Source organism: Phalangium opilio, unplaced genomic scaffold (genome assembly GCF_054372755.1).
Source record: "Phalangium opilio isolate 3A_F unplaced genomic scaffold, DU_Popi_V2 ptg000225l_1, whole genome shotgun sequence".
Lineage (NCBI taxonomy): Eukaryota > Metazoa > Arthropoda > Arachnida > Opiliones > Phalangiidae > Phalangium > Phalangium opilio.
Genome location: NW_028324219.1, coordinates 1,849,233 through 1,861,976, shown reverse-complemented (window position 1 = coordinate 1,861,976; position 12,744 = coordinate 1,849,233). Strand labels below are relative to the sequence as shown.

The 12,744-nt window shown below is 36.1% G+C and overlaps 1 protein-coding gene across 1 annotated transcript; it reads right to left on the bottom strand.

Moving 5' to 3' along the window:
- Positions 1-210: 210 nt before the first annotated feature.
- On the bottom strand, positions 211-1,527 carry LOC149615308 (uncharacterized). The gene has a single exon (XM_089857865.1). It carries the CDS (start codon positions 1,525-1,527, stop codon positions 211-213), a length of 1,317 nt encoding a protein of 438 aa, XP_089713991.1.
- Between the last annotated feature and the right edge of the window lie 11,217 nt (positions 1,528-12,744).

Below are 12,744 nucleotides of genomic sequence, written 5' to 3'. Positions count from 1 at the left end.
TTGTAGTAATACATACACATGCTTCTAAAGTTTTCTAAAAAGTCCGCCAAAAGCAGGACGTCTGATTGCACGTACAAGTCATGGTATTCGCCCAGATTTCAGATATCAAACTTTTCCCACACGCTCCTTGCATGTTGATAATCTTCGTCTGATATATCCTCGTCCGTTAGTGTATTGAATAAAGCATCCTTTGGCGGTATCTCTGTCTCGTTAAACTTCTCGACTTTGTCCATATGGGTAGACCTGCTTACGCAACAGTAGCGACACTTCATCAGGTTTGTAGACAGATTTCATACAAGTAAACTTGTCTATTCCGCCTTTGGCCAGATTGTTCGCAAGAACTTCTAGGGAAGCCGGAATAAATCGGATAGTATCGAGGAAGCGTAATTTACCCAGACTGAACGAGATATACGTCTCGGAGTTTGACGGAATGCAATCTATTCGATGGTCCTTCACTAATCCAATTTTCTCCATAATAACGTGAGAATCATAATGCGAGAGGTTATGGATGAACACGGGGATGTAGTTTGGCGGTTTTAATTTCAGGTTGCATGAATTATGGGCTGCACCCCTGAATGCTCCTGAAGTGTGGTCATGGTCGCGGACTTTGTAATCTTTGACGGTGAAGGGATTCCCACACACGTAGCACGTGATTGCGTTTGCGAAATCTCTTTCCTCCTCAGAAGAGAGAGTCATGGGTACATTCTCCGCGATTTTTTCTAATAAGCCTTGTTTATCCTCTATAAGATTGTCTAAAAACTTCTCAGTGGCGTCTACCCCTCTGTAAGTCACGGGTTTAGAAGGTACACCGTCTGGACCGACTATTAGGTAACTAAAGCCGCAGGAGATATGGTGCGAGAGTTTAGTTGTAGTCGAATGATTCGAGTCGGGCATACATGTCAGCACTTTGGGAAGGATAGTTTCGAAATCGGCGTAGATAACGTATTTCACTTTTTGGTACCACCCATATTTCTTGAATTCGCACACTGGCTCCTCCATGGGCATAACTACTTTTTGTGGGCCGTGTAGGCTGCAATCTTTGATATGCTTATCGCGATTTGCTTCAGAGTTAGGCCCCACGAAACGATGCAGGCAATAACGACAATGGTGGGTGGCATGATCATGTTTTGAAAAGTTGTTCAGAAGGCGGCTTAAGCTACGTATCAGACAGTAGTGTCGTTTTTCCCCTCGTGTTAGTAGCATAAGATCTACTTGTCGGGCCTTATCCACCTTGTTTGAGCTAATGTAGCGCGGAAAGATACCTTTCTCATAGCAGAAAATGTTAATTGAAAGGTTATTTTCAACTTCAAAATCCTGTAAACGTTTGACATTCAGTTCAAAGGGGAAAGATATGCCAGTTAAATTTAGTTCATCTTGGTATTGGAGATATTTCTGAACGCACTCCGGATGATGATTACAAGATAGCGGATGCAAATGAGCGAGAATGGACCATAGAAAGCATCGGTTGTCTGTGTTCTTAATATTTAAAATATCTTTCTTGGCAGCCAGTTCTTTGGGAAGTTCCATGTATGATCCGCCTACAAGTGGTAGATACGTTATAATATTCACTTGTAGGAATAGGATTTTATCTAAAGTCCATCCGCTTCCACGTTTCTGGAAATCTTCCATTAATCGTTTTTTGGTTTCAACACACAAATCTACTTGACGTGGGATATCGTCCGCTGTAGAGTTCGGTGGTAGACCAAGTACTCAACTTCCTGGTCGGTATTTGCAAGTTCGCGGGTGTAGCGCGCTCGGATGGTTAAATACCACTTAATACCTTGGTCTTTAATTAGTTTTTCACGTATGTACTTTTCGATTACAGTTTTATGGCGCATAATGTACACTTCCGGGTCAGTTTCTGTCAACGTTGGGGTAATTCGATCGCAAAAAATGGCGTGATTTAAAGCCTCCATTTCCTCTAGTGTGTCGGTGGGTTCTGATTCAGGTGGGCTTATTTCGGGTAAAACTGCGTCTTCAACCTCCTCCACGCGGTCCATTATGTTATGTATGTCCTGAATTTCCTGGTTGGACATCGTATACATGGGATTTTCCAGATCGAAAACCGAATCCTCTAACTTATTCTGGCTATCAGGGGTCTCCTTATTCCAGGTCGCTAGATTGCTCGGATCACTTGCTGGTGAAAGACGTGGAACTTTGGGCGGGGTGTGCGTTGACGGTAGTCCTTCGAATGCAGGGCGTTTGGTTGGAGAGTTTCGTGGGTCGTGACTCAGTTTATGGCGCTTTAACGCGTCGCGTCTAGAGAAACATTTGTTGCAAACCGAACATGGGAAGCTAACTTTCGCGTGTTTTGCCTGCTTATGCCTATTGACTTCGCTATTCCTGGAGAATTTTGCATTACAAATATCACAAATAAACATTTTAACTAGTTATAAAAAACGATCTTTACTCTTTAAGAGGAGTAGAGACAATGACACTCGAACTATGTTCTCCCATATTTATATGATCTCTTATCTTATCTTACTTGGTGCCCGTTTTAGTTTCAGTTACAGTTTTAGGTATGGTTCTTTTATATGTTCAATCATGCACTTTATATGTAAAACAACAACACCGAGAGGATCCTAGCCGAATATCTATAATAACCTTTGCTCCTTCATGTTTATTTAAGCGACGTTCGAGATATATTTACTCCCAGAATTATGTAGCTTGTAAGATACGAGTCGAATTAGTTTTTTTAGCCAATCGGTGATCAAACAATGTCGCAGGTATTTGTACCGCGATATCTTTGCGCCTAAATATAATTACTTCAATTTCTTCCTCTTAATTATATGATAAATAATACACAAGTGTAATATTTTAGATTCATTTAAGAAAAATACGCATATAAGTTCAAATTTAGTGTTAACAGAATTCAACATTTTGTGCTGATAAGATAAGGGTACGGAATTGTCTCCTGCGATAAGAGGCCTTCTACTTTAAACGCGGAAGATGAGTGATAGCTGTGTAGCTTATAAAGACCTGCTGATAAGAAGGTGCAAACCCCAACAATCGTGGCGCTGAGGAATTTTACATCAAATGACAGATAAGAGAAGAGGGGAGTCATCTTGAAATCGCACGCCCACTAGAGCTATATGGTGTCACCGGGGCAGGAACCGCGCCGCTGGGGGAGAAACCGCGCCACAGCGCGCCACTGGGGGAGAAACCGCGCCACAGCGCGCCACTGGAGGTAAACCGGCGAAATACTACTACTTACGAGTAAATATCTAACTGTCCCTACTTAATTTTCCGCCATTGTTTTCAACTGTTCCACTGCGAAGCATGCCGGGCACAAATGTGGGAACCTTTTAAAACTCAAAGTCATACACGTAACACGTACTCTCTCAAAAGTAAATAATGTAATGAAAAAATGTTTTGGGGGAATGGAATTGTGCCCGAAAACCCGAGATAAGTAAATTTTTGAAATTGATTACCTGTAAAATAAGTTATTTCAACGGAAAACGGTAACGGAACGTTGTTTTTTCTTAAGCATGCCTTTCAGTTTCAATTAAAAAGAAAAATTAATATCTAAACCTTAAGTCAAGTGAAAACCTCAGTCTTATCGATACTTTTTTAAGTCTTGATTCTAATCAAGACATTTTTGATTAATCTTTATTAGGGATATTCCAATCTGTTGACACTGATTTACATAGGAGTCTTCTTATTCTAATTAGAAGTTAATATTTCCATAGCTCTGTATACGTCCTCCCAGTTAACTCAAAGCCTTCACTAAGCAAACTATATTCATTGAATTAACGTCACAGCCATTACAGTTCATTTAAAGCAAGGCAAGGAAAGGGAAAAGTGGGCGAGACAAAACTTTTCCCGAGATTTATCGAATTCAATTCGCAACTTCTTGTCTAGTTGAGAACCGTCACTTTACCTATTATTATTATGCAGTTGTTTACGATTAATATTTGTTGGCCTATATTTAACATATTTTTTTTACATTTCAAATACATTGTTAAAATTAAAAATAGCTATATTAATCTATAGAGCACTAACTAACTAGAAGTACCCAAAAGGTGTTTCAAGCATGCACATCATATTGTACAACAGGAAAACAACCAATATTCTTGGCCTGCACCAAGATTTGTAAGTTTTAGGAGGATGTTGGAAACAATGAGACCAATTTTTGTCGCTAGTAAAGGTTCTGTGTGACGGGCTTAAGTACTATCCGTCACGCTTAATAATTCTGAAGTCTTTCTAACTGTGATATCATTGGGTGGTATCATGTTGTGTCTTAAAATCTGTTCGTGGACAGCCTTGGAAACAGGGTCTAGCCTTGGAAACAGGGTCTATAGAATCCTAAAAAAAATAAAAATTATTAAAATCAATAAATAAGTGTCAATGGCTGCCCAAGGTGCAACATAATTTGTGCATAAGAATTCGTCTTATATAAAATCAAATATAACTCAAAGTTTTATAAAGTTCATCCTTAACATACTTTGAAGTGCTCTTCTGATGCCGAGTCTTTCGGCACGTAAATGGGCAAGTTAGGATATCTCAACATATCCTCCAGCGTTTCAATGTAAACTCTTTTCGATGGTAAAGTCAACTTTGAAAGAAGGCCTCCCGAAATGCATTGCGTCATAATGAAACAAAAGATTACCCATGAACACATGGTCAATTTTAGGCCAACGTGCTCGTATGCATTTACTCCTATAATAACCCAATTTTCGATTGATAAATGTACCTTATCTTCTTCGAAAAAGGTACCTTGGTTCAAACAAATTTTGATACAGGTTGAGACGTTCTCCAAAAAGCGGCTGAGAATAGATAGTTTAGGCTTTTTCTCTTGTTCTAATTCTATTTTCAAATAACCAATTTGAATGCCTGAATATGCCATTTAATAAAAGAAAAGTGAGATGCCGAATGCTAACCAAGTCTGTAAAATCAAATTAGACTTTTAGTGCGACGTTTTATTTTTAAGCAAAACGTTATTCACCGAAAAGTCAAAAACATTTAGAAATGAGAAGGCCGTTGAACGAAATTCAACGGCGTTATTGGAACTAATTATAATCCATTCGTCAACTGAGAATACATTGGTGAATTCCACGTATTTGAAGTTGTCAATTTTCGGTTGAATCATAGCGAATCCGATACGAGAATGTCTTGAAAGTGAAACACTGTCTACTCGATCTTTTCGCAGCATGCGAGTTACAGTCATAAAAAGATAATAAAAGTCATTTGCACTAACCCTTCTTGCCAGTATTCCTAACATCCCAGTTCCATTTCCTTCGCCATATATACGACCGAAATCCATGTCTTTCTTAGTGAGAACTCCTGTATAACTGCATGAAATTATTTAACATCTAGAGATGATTTTTGTGCCGATTAAAACTCAATTTAATTATAATTACTTCGTATTCATTTTCAATATTGTTGATTCAATAAGATGTTTAACTTCACCGTCTACTACCGGAGGAACCAAACTATCGAAGAAGCCCCAAAACGGCAACTGGAAAAAAATAATATCATTAATTTCTGGAAATACACGGTTTGCAAAAGATCAGACCAACCCGCCCCCCTAATACTACCAACGGATGACGTCATTATACTAAATTATACAGGATGTGAATAAATGTTTGGAATTCACGTTTTATTTAATGCAAGTGGCAAGGTACAAAAGGATATTGGAGAATATGCCTGAATGCAGCAAAATGTTTTAAAGCACAGTCCTACGATTAGTCTTGGAAATTAGGCCTCAAATTACAACCTTTAATCTGTTTGGATTACACGTCAACTTAAATGTTCGATGAGACCACCATTGGGGTGGATGCACTCTTCAAGACGACTGTCCATGTCTTGCTATACATTTACAAGCACCAAACTCATGACGCAGAAAGTACAAGTAAATGATATCAGTGATTTTCTCATCGAGAAGAAGTGTCCAATAGTTTGGGTTCTAAAAATGCCCACCCAAAATGTTACCTTCTATCGCAATTGATGGTATTGATGGCGTAACCAGTGAGAAATTTTTTTTTTGGTCCAGTAATGTATGTTATGCCGGTTTACCATACCATCCCAGTGAAATGCAGCCTCGTCAGAGAACAGTTAACTTTCCAAAAATAATGGATCGGCTTCAATAAGTTCGCGTAAAGGTCTTGCCGTATTGCGTAATCCTCGTAGACTTCATTTTCAATTTGTCCTAGTTAGTATAGCCTGGCATTTTGCTTAGAAACGAGACTAACTACAGTAATTCGATCCTAGCTGCTACGTGAAGACGAGCACTTTGCACAACGGCCTTTTTTCTCGGAACCACAGACAACTCGGACCTTCTTTATCAAAGTTCTTCCCAAAGAAACCTTTATGTTTTCTTTACTTAGTCCAATTTAATATTGGCCAACCATTATTGGTACGGTTTTTTTACAGTATTTGTGCCTTTTTAACAGGCGTATTGTTACAGTTGTATCACTACAGACCTTGTATTTTTAATACGACCGGCAATACCACAACGTTGAGCCTAAAAACCAGGATGGTAGATTTTTGGACCTGTCAGAGGTCCAAACATCCAGCGCTGTTACGTGTTGAACGTTAAAGCGGCCTTCACCAAATAAACACTCAAGCCCGCAATCTTTGAAAACTCAACGTTGAGATATTTCCGGTCCATTTAGACATACAGGGTCTCTATTGCAGCAGCTAAGCATAAGAATTAAATAAGAAACACTTGGTTTGCCCAAGTCAAAAAACGAAACGATAAGAGTTTTTTATGCAGTTGACTGAAGCGCGGATATTATTTTTATTTCTGATGAATTTTAGAAACAATCCGTATTTTACTACTCTTTAGAATTTAATTCAATCACTTGATTTTACTGGCAATAGATTTATTTCCTATAAATTATTATCTCAAATTTTTCAACAACAATTCCACTTTACTAAAATATTTTGTCATGAAATTTATTTTTAAGGGATATCGTGTAAAAATAGAAAATAACTCGCCTCAAACATTAGGTACGCTGAAACCAAAGTTTATTCAACATTAAACAATAAAATAAATTGGTAGGCGGATGGCAACTTAACTCACCATTGGTAGGCGGCTGGTAACTTAACTCACCATTGGTAGGCGGCTGGTAACTTACCTCACCATTGGTAGGCGGCTCGTAACTTAATTCACCATTGGTAGGCGGGTGGTAACTTAATTCACCATTGGTAGGCGGGTGGTAACTTAATTCACCATTGGTAGGCGGGTGGCAACTTAATTCACCATTGGTAGGCGGGTGGCAACTTAATTCACCAAGGGTAGGCGGGTAGAAACAATGACAAGAAAATTATGGAGCCAGCGCCACCTAGAAGTAGTTTTACGAAGTACTATTTAAAAATAGCGAACGGTACTTCATCATTATCATATTCTTCTTCTACACACCAGGGCCCACTAATAGCCCATCGTATATTATACGATGTGACTTAAAATCTCATTGCTATTTTTGGCGCCCGATCTCTTTCAGGCGCTGACTTAAAGAAAGGGGACAGGAGACGTTCCACCAAAGATATAATGATGGATACTTGAAATGGGTTATTCACTTATGACAACACTTACTTCAGTTGAACAATATGTTAGAAACGGGCGGGCTTCCATCTGCTCTGATTAATTCTAGCGTATTTTGAAAGGTGCAATGTTATTTTGAACTTTTTGTTTCGGAATAGCGCACCTGTGTGGAAAATGTTTTTATTATATGTATACTATTATTACACATTATCTTAAAATTATCATTGAAAATCCTGATTTACAATACTTGTTTTGAAATAAACCAAAGCAGCTCTAAAACTAACGGTAAACCAAACCCTGTTCTATGCACATACGATAGTAAACGCCAGTGCTGTTATATTTTATAGTACCATTTCAACGGATGAAACTGAAAGAGCCTAATAAAGTATTTTAAGAACGTTTACAATTTTGCACTAATATCAGAAGTAAATGCTGTTTGAAATGGTTTATTCATATTCGAACCACAATGCTAAGAAATAAGATTAATAAAGGATTAGCTGGAGCGATTAGGATCGAACTTAAGTTTAAGGTCAATGTAATTGCAAGTCGAAAGGCAAATATCAATGTTTCGGAAATTGTTATTGTCCATGGTTAACATATAATTTTATAATATATTTTAAATATATCTCCACGCGTAATCTTCTAATATATACAATAGTTTGCAAATGTCAATGTCTTGTTCTTGATTGACCCGGAAACCCACTCGAGTACCTTAAAGTTTCAGGTTTGAACTTAAAGGAAGGGAATTTCCTTTAAACTTTGAATCTCATTAAAAATAAATATTCTTTAAATGATAGCCTCGGTCTGAATAGGAATATATTTTAAAAAATTGGAAAAATGTATTTTTTAAGTGTTTGGTAAATGAAACTTTCGCTTTAAATTTAGAAATTACAAATTCAGAGTGTTTTGTCCTATATTTCGTACACAGGAGTAACTTATATATATGTAATTAGTTTCAGTTTTTTTCGATGACCCGATCAATTCGTAACCTTCGTATTTTTTTTTTCAAATAGAACAAATAATAAGTCGTGCGATAAGCTATATTCTATTCCTTTGTTCAATCATCGCCATTGGCTCTAGTTTTCATTAGGTCAGAAATTGAAGAAAATATAACTTACAGTTTGTCTTAAGTAGAGAAGAATCGTTCTTTTATGTTCACTTTCTATTATCGATACGATGCTCTGAACGTTGGTACGTCAAATTATAATTTAATACTCAAAATGCTATAGTTTAGAACTCGCATTGATTCTTGAAAGTTTACTTGAAGTCACTTAGAAAGAGATTCATCAATTCACTGAAATTCGATGATACGTGGATAACGTAAATTTAAGCCCTATCGTGAATTCACTCGAAGTTCGGGTAAGGTGCGGCCAGTCGTGTGAACTCACTATAAGTAATATAATATTTCCTTTTCTGCCCAACTGACTTAGCAAGAAGAAAGAATGAAAATATCGCAGTGATGGTTTTAGTCTTCCACTAAGCTTTACTAGGCATAAAGTTCCCAAGATACTTGCTATACTTTGTTATGCTAAAGCTTAGTGAGAGCTTGCTAGTTCGTAAATTCTTTTAGCATGTCCTAAGTTAATCTTGGACCAACGTTATTCTACGCTAATGACTAAAACTCTTAACTTACAGTCGTATTAATGAGAGAAGTTGGTTTAACCCTTTCCATGTTGAAAATAGGGCTGATGTATTCAAACTAAGTGTTAAAAGTATAGACAAACATTTTCATGTTCTATTTTATGAAGCTATTAAGACGATTGTACTTTACCTAGTGCCGTTCTACGCTAATGACTGTAGTTCTTAACTTGTCCTAGTTTTAATGTTAGAAGTTTCTATAACGCTTTTCTAATGGAAATTTGGTCTGCTATGTATATTCAAACTCAAGTCGAAAGTTTCCACAAACCATTACGTTTTTCTCTTTCTCGTGACAATTGCATTCAATATTTCGAACTTTTAATCAATGTAGACGAAAACTATAATTATGAGGCTTTAATTTCATTGAAAAGATAATGTGAATCATATAGTAAAATTACTTCAAGTTTTAAAAATTTCCTTAAGATATCTAGTATTGACCTCGATTTCAGAGGATTAATTATTCTAGAATTTCAAAAATATTTCTCGTTTAATCTTAAATTGATCCATTTACCACAGTTTGATAGTAGAATACTTCTCTAATTTAGGGGTTAGTAAATTGTTGATAGGATTTCACATCTTTGCCGTAGACCGTAGCTCCAAATGTTTTAACCTCTGTTGTTTGCAGTGTTAGAATGGGTCATGCACGTCATTTTGCCAACATGATATTTCAGAAGCTCCTTATTTGCAAACACGATATTTCAGAAGCTCCTTATTTGCAAACACGATATTTCAGAAGCTCCTTATTTGCAAACACGATATTTCAGAAGCTCCTTATTTGCAAACACTTTGAAGAGAAACGAAGGGTTAAAATCAAATTAGATCTAGGTTGCCTGCAGGGTTATAATAAAAAAAGATTTTTATTGGGTAAACCTATAAATATCCCATTTAATAAATTACATCACTAATAGCTTAAATTTTTGCTCAATTTAAATGCTAAAATATCGTATTTTTAAAGAGAGTTTAAGATATTTTTTGTTTAAACTTAAAAATAATTATTCAATAATATGCAATTTTTATGAAACATTTCACGATTTTTTTTATTAATCAGCTACTTTTGGATGGCAATTAGTGCAATTCAGGCAACTGCTAAATATAAAAACCCAAAATTGCAATAAAAACCAGAAAACCCAATAAAACCCGAAAGGCTGATTTTTATTTCACTACGGCTGTCTGACACATCACAATCTGCCTCAGCAGAAAGGACACTCGTGCGGGATATGAAATATAATAAAAAAAGTGAAACAATAGGGGCTGAAAAAGCGAGCATGAGGTACACATTTCTTTACTAGACGCCATACCTCCAGTTCTGAGCGAGACTGATAAATATTAACTAAACAGTAAAACTCGCAAGTCGCAACAGACAGCTAAGTCTTTAGAAGGGAAGTTAGCCCCTAGCACCAATAGTTGGGCACTATCATATCATTTGCTAGTTCTGTTTTACCACTTGATACGATAGAAAACTAAACCTGCCCCAATAAAACTATTAATTTTGATAGTTATTTTCAAGGAAAATTTGAATTACAATGATCGATTGAGTTTGATAGCTTAGAAAGTGCACTCAAAGATGATATGAATCATTGATTCGTTGAAATCTTTCTCGTGATCTATCTACTATCCCCATCTTTTAGAAATCATAAAAAATTATAGGCATTATTCCTTGAGAAATATATCGATTTTTTGAGTTATTTTATTTGGCGACATCTGTTTTCTGATTTCATTTTAAAAAAATATTACTTGTATAACTAATCTTTGATAGGCAATTTTGATAGTTATGAAAATTTCTAGAAAGATAAGTCGTTTCTTGAATGATATCGAAGTTTTAATATATTTGAACGTTAGAAAGCGTAGATTTATTCTAAAAGAAGATTCTGTACTCTGTACTTGCTGGTCGTTACAACCCTCTCAAATAAAAAATAAAATAAACAAATTGTTCAACACTTCAAACTGTGAACGACGACTCGATGAGGAAGGACCACCCGTCACGTGACACGATTCCACGAAATCATCCAAATGTAGAAGTAGATTTATTAAAGTGTAGATTTTCTGATTTTTATTACCCACAGTTATTAATTGCAATTTTTGCCTTTGATTATTATTAGTTAACAGTATAGTAGATGGTTTAGATTAAATCAAGGGCGAATAATTTAAAAAGGTTGGGATAGTAGCTTTTGAACTAGAGACAGTTAAAAGTCAAACTTGAGAAATGAGATTTTGCAAATTATATGAATATATGAAAATATTAGAAATTCTACAAAATCAGGAAAAATCAGGAATCGACTAAACAGAGTAAAATTAGGTAGAGACCAAATCAGTTTGATCGAAAACAGTCGAATTTAAAGTCCGGAAATTAAATAATCGATTAACTCAGTCGTTTCTAAAGATTTAAATTTAATTTGATATGCAAAAAATCTAGCTAACAAGGAGAGCCACTCTAACATATAGAAGGAAGATTCGATAGTTTCACCATTTATGATTTGTTGAGAGGGAAAAAATCTATCTAACTTAATGACAGTCTAAAATATAGGTAGAAGAATTGATAGTTTCGCCAAATATGATAGTTTGAGATGAAAAAGAGATACTATCTAACCAGCAGTGTCAGTCTAAAATATAGTCAGAAGAGTTTATTTATATATTTATTTAGGTTGATGAATACATGTAAGCCTTATAGGCTTGGGTAGTACATTTGTTTTACTCTCTTGTAAATTTATATTAAGATAAGGATTGTGACTTCGACTTCGCAAAATGGAGGGATAATTCTGTGCGAAATTTAGCTTTATTAGTGAGTGACACAATTGATTCTGGGAAGGTATTCCAATCAGTGATGACTGTATTAGTATAGTGGTGTTGCCTAATGGTTGTATTTGCCCTTGGTTTTTTGAGCTTACGGGAGTGACCTCTTGTGAAAGAGTCGGACTGAAGAAAGTGTCGATATCTAATGCAAGTTTATTGTGGTAAAATCCTTTGCATAAAACTTGTATTTTTATCTGTATTTTTTATTTATGTAAATAATTGAAAACATTTGTACCCAAAAATAACCTAACCAAGAAAAAGTAACCTATAAAGAAAAAATAACCACCTGCAAAATATCTCCTTCAAACTACAAAAGCTTAAAAACCCAACATTCAATACCTTGTCAATACTCAAAAAAGAACAAATTGTAAAACCGAAAACCGTGAAAACACGCCCAACTAAATTCCCTCCGAGAGCCAGTGGCGTAACAACGTTTGTTGGGCCCGCCCGCAGTCCGACAATAAGGGCCCCCTCTTAAGTGTCGAGCTTTCAAAAAGCATGAAAGCATCATGAACGTTAGTACTTTTCCCTTTCACAATTTATAGCAATGCGCCTTGTCACCGCTCTCATACTAAACTGCAATACAGGGCCTCAACTCTTTTAGAGAATTTTTAATACAAAAAATAGGATTCTCTTCGCAAAAGTATAGCATTATATAGTGTTATGTGGGATCGCTGAGCGATTATGGATTAAATAGCGAGACTTAAACTAGGATAAAATAGCAAGCTTTATTTACTCGTTGTGATGTCAGCGCGTACAAGATAAGAAGACTGGCTTAAGGCCGCACCGTTCCTTCTTTATATATATGTTTTCCTATATATGTTTTTTAA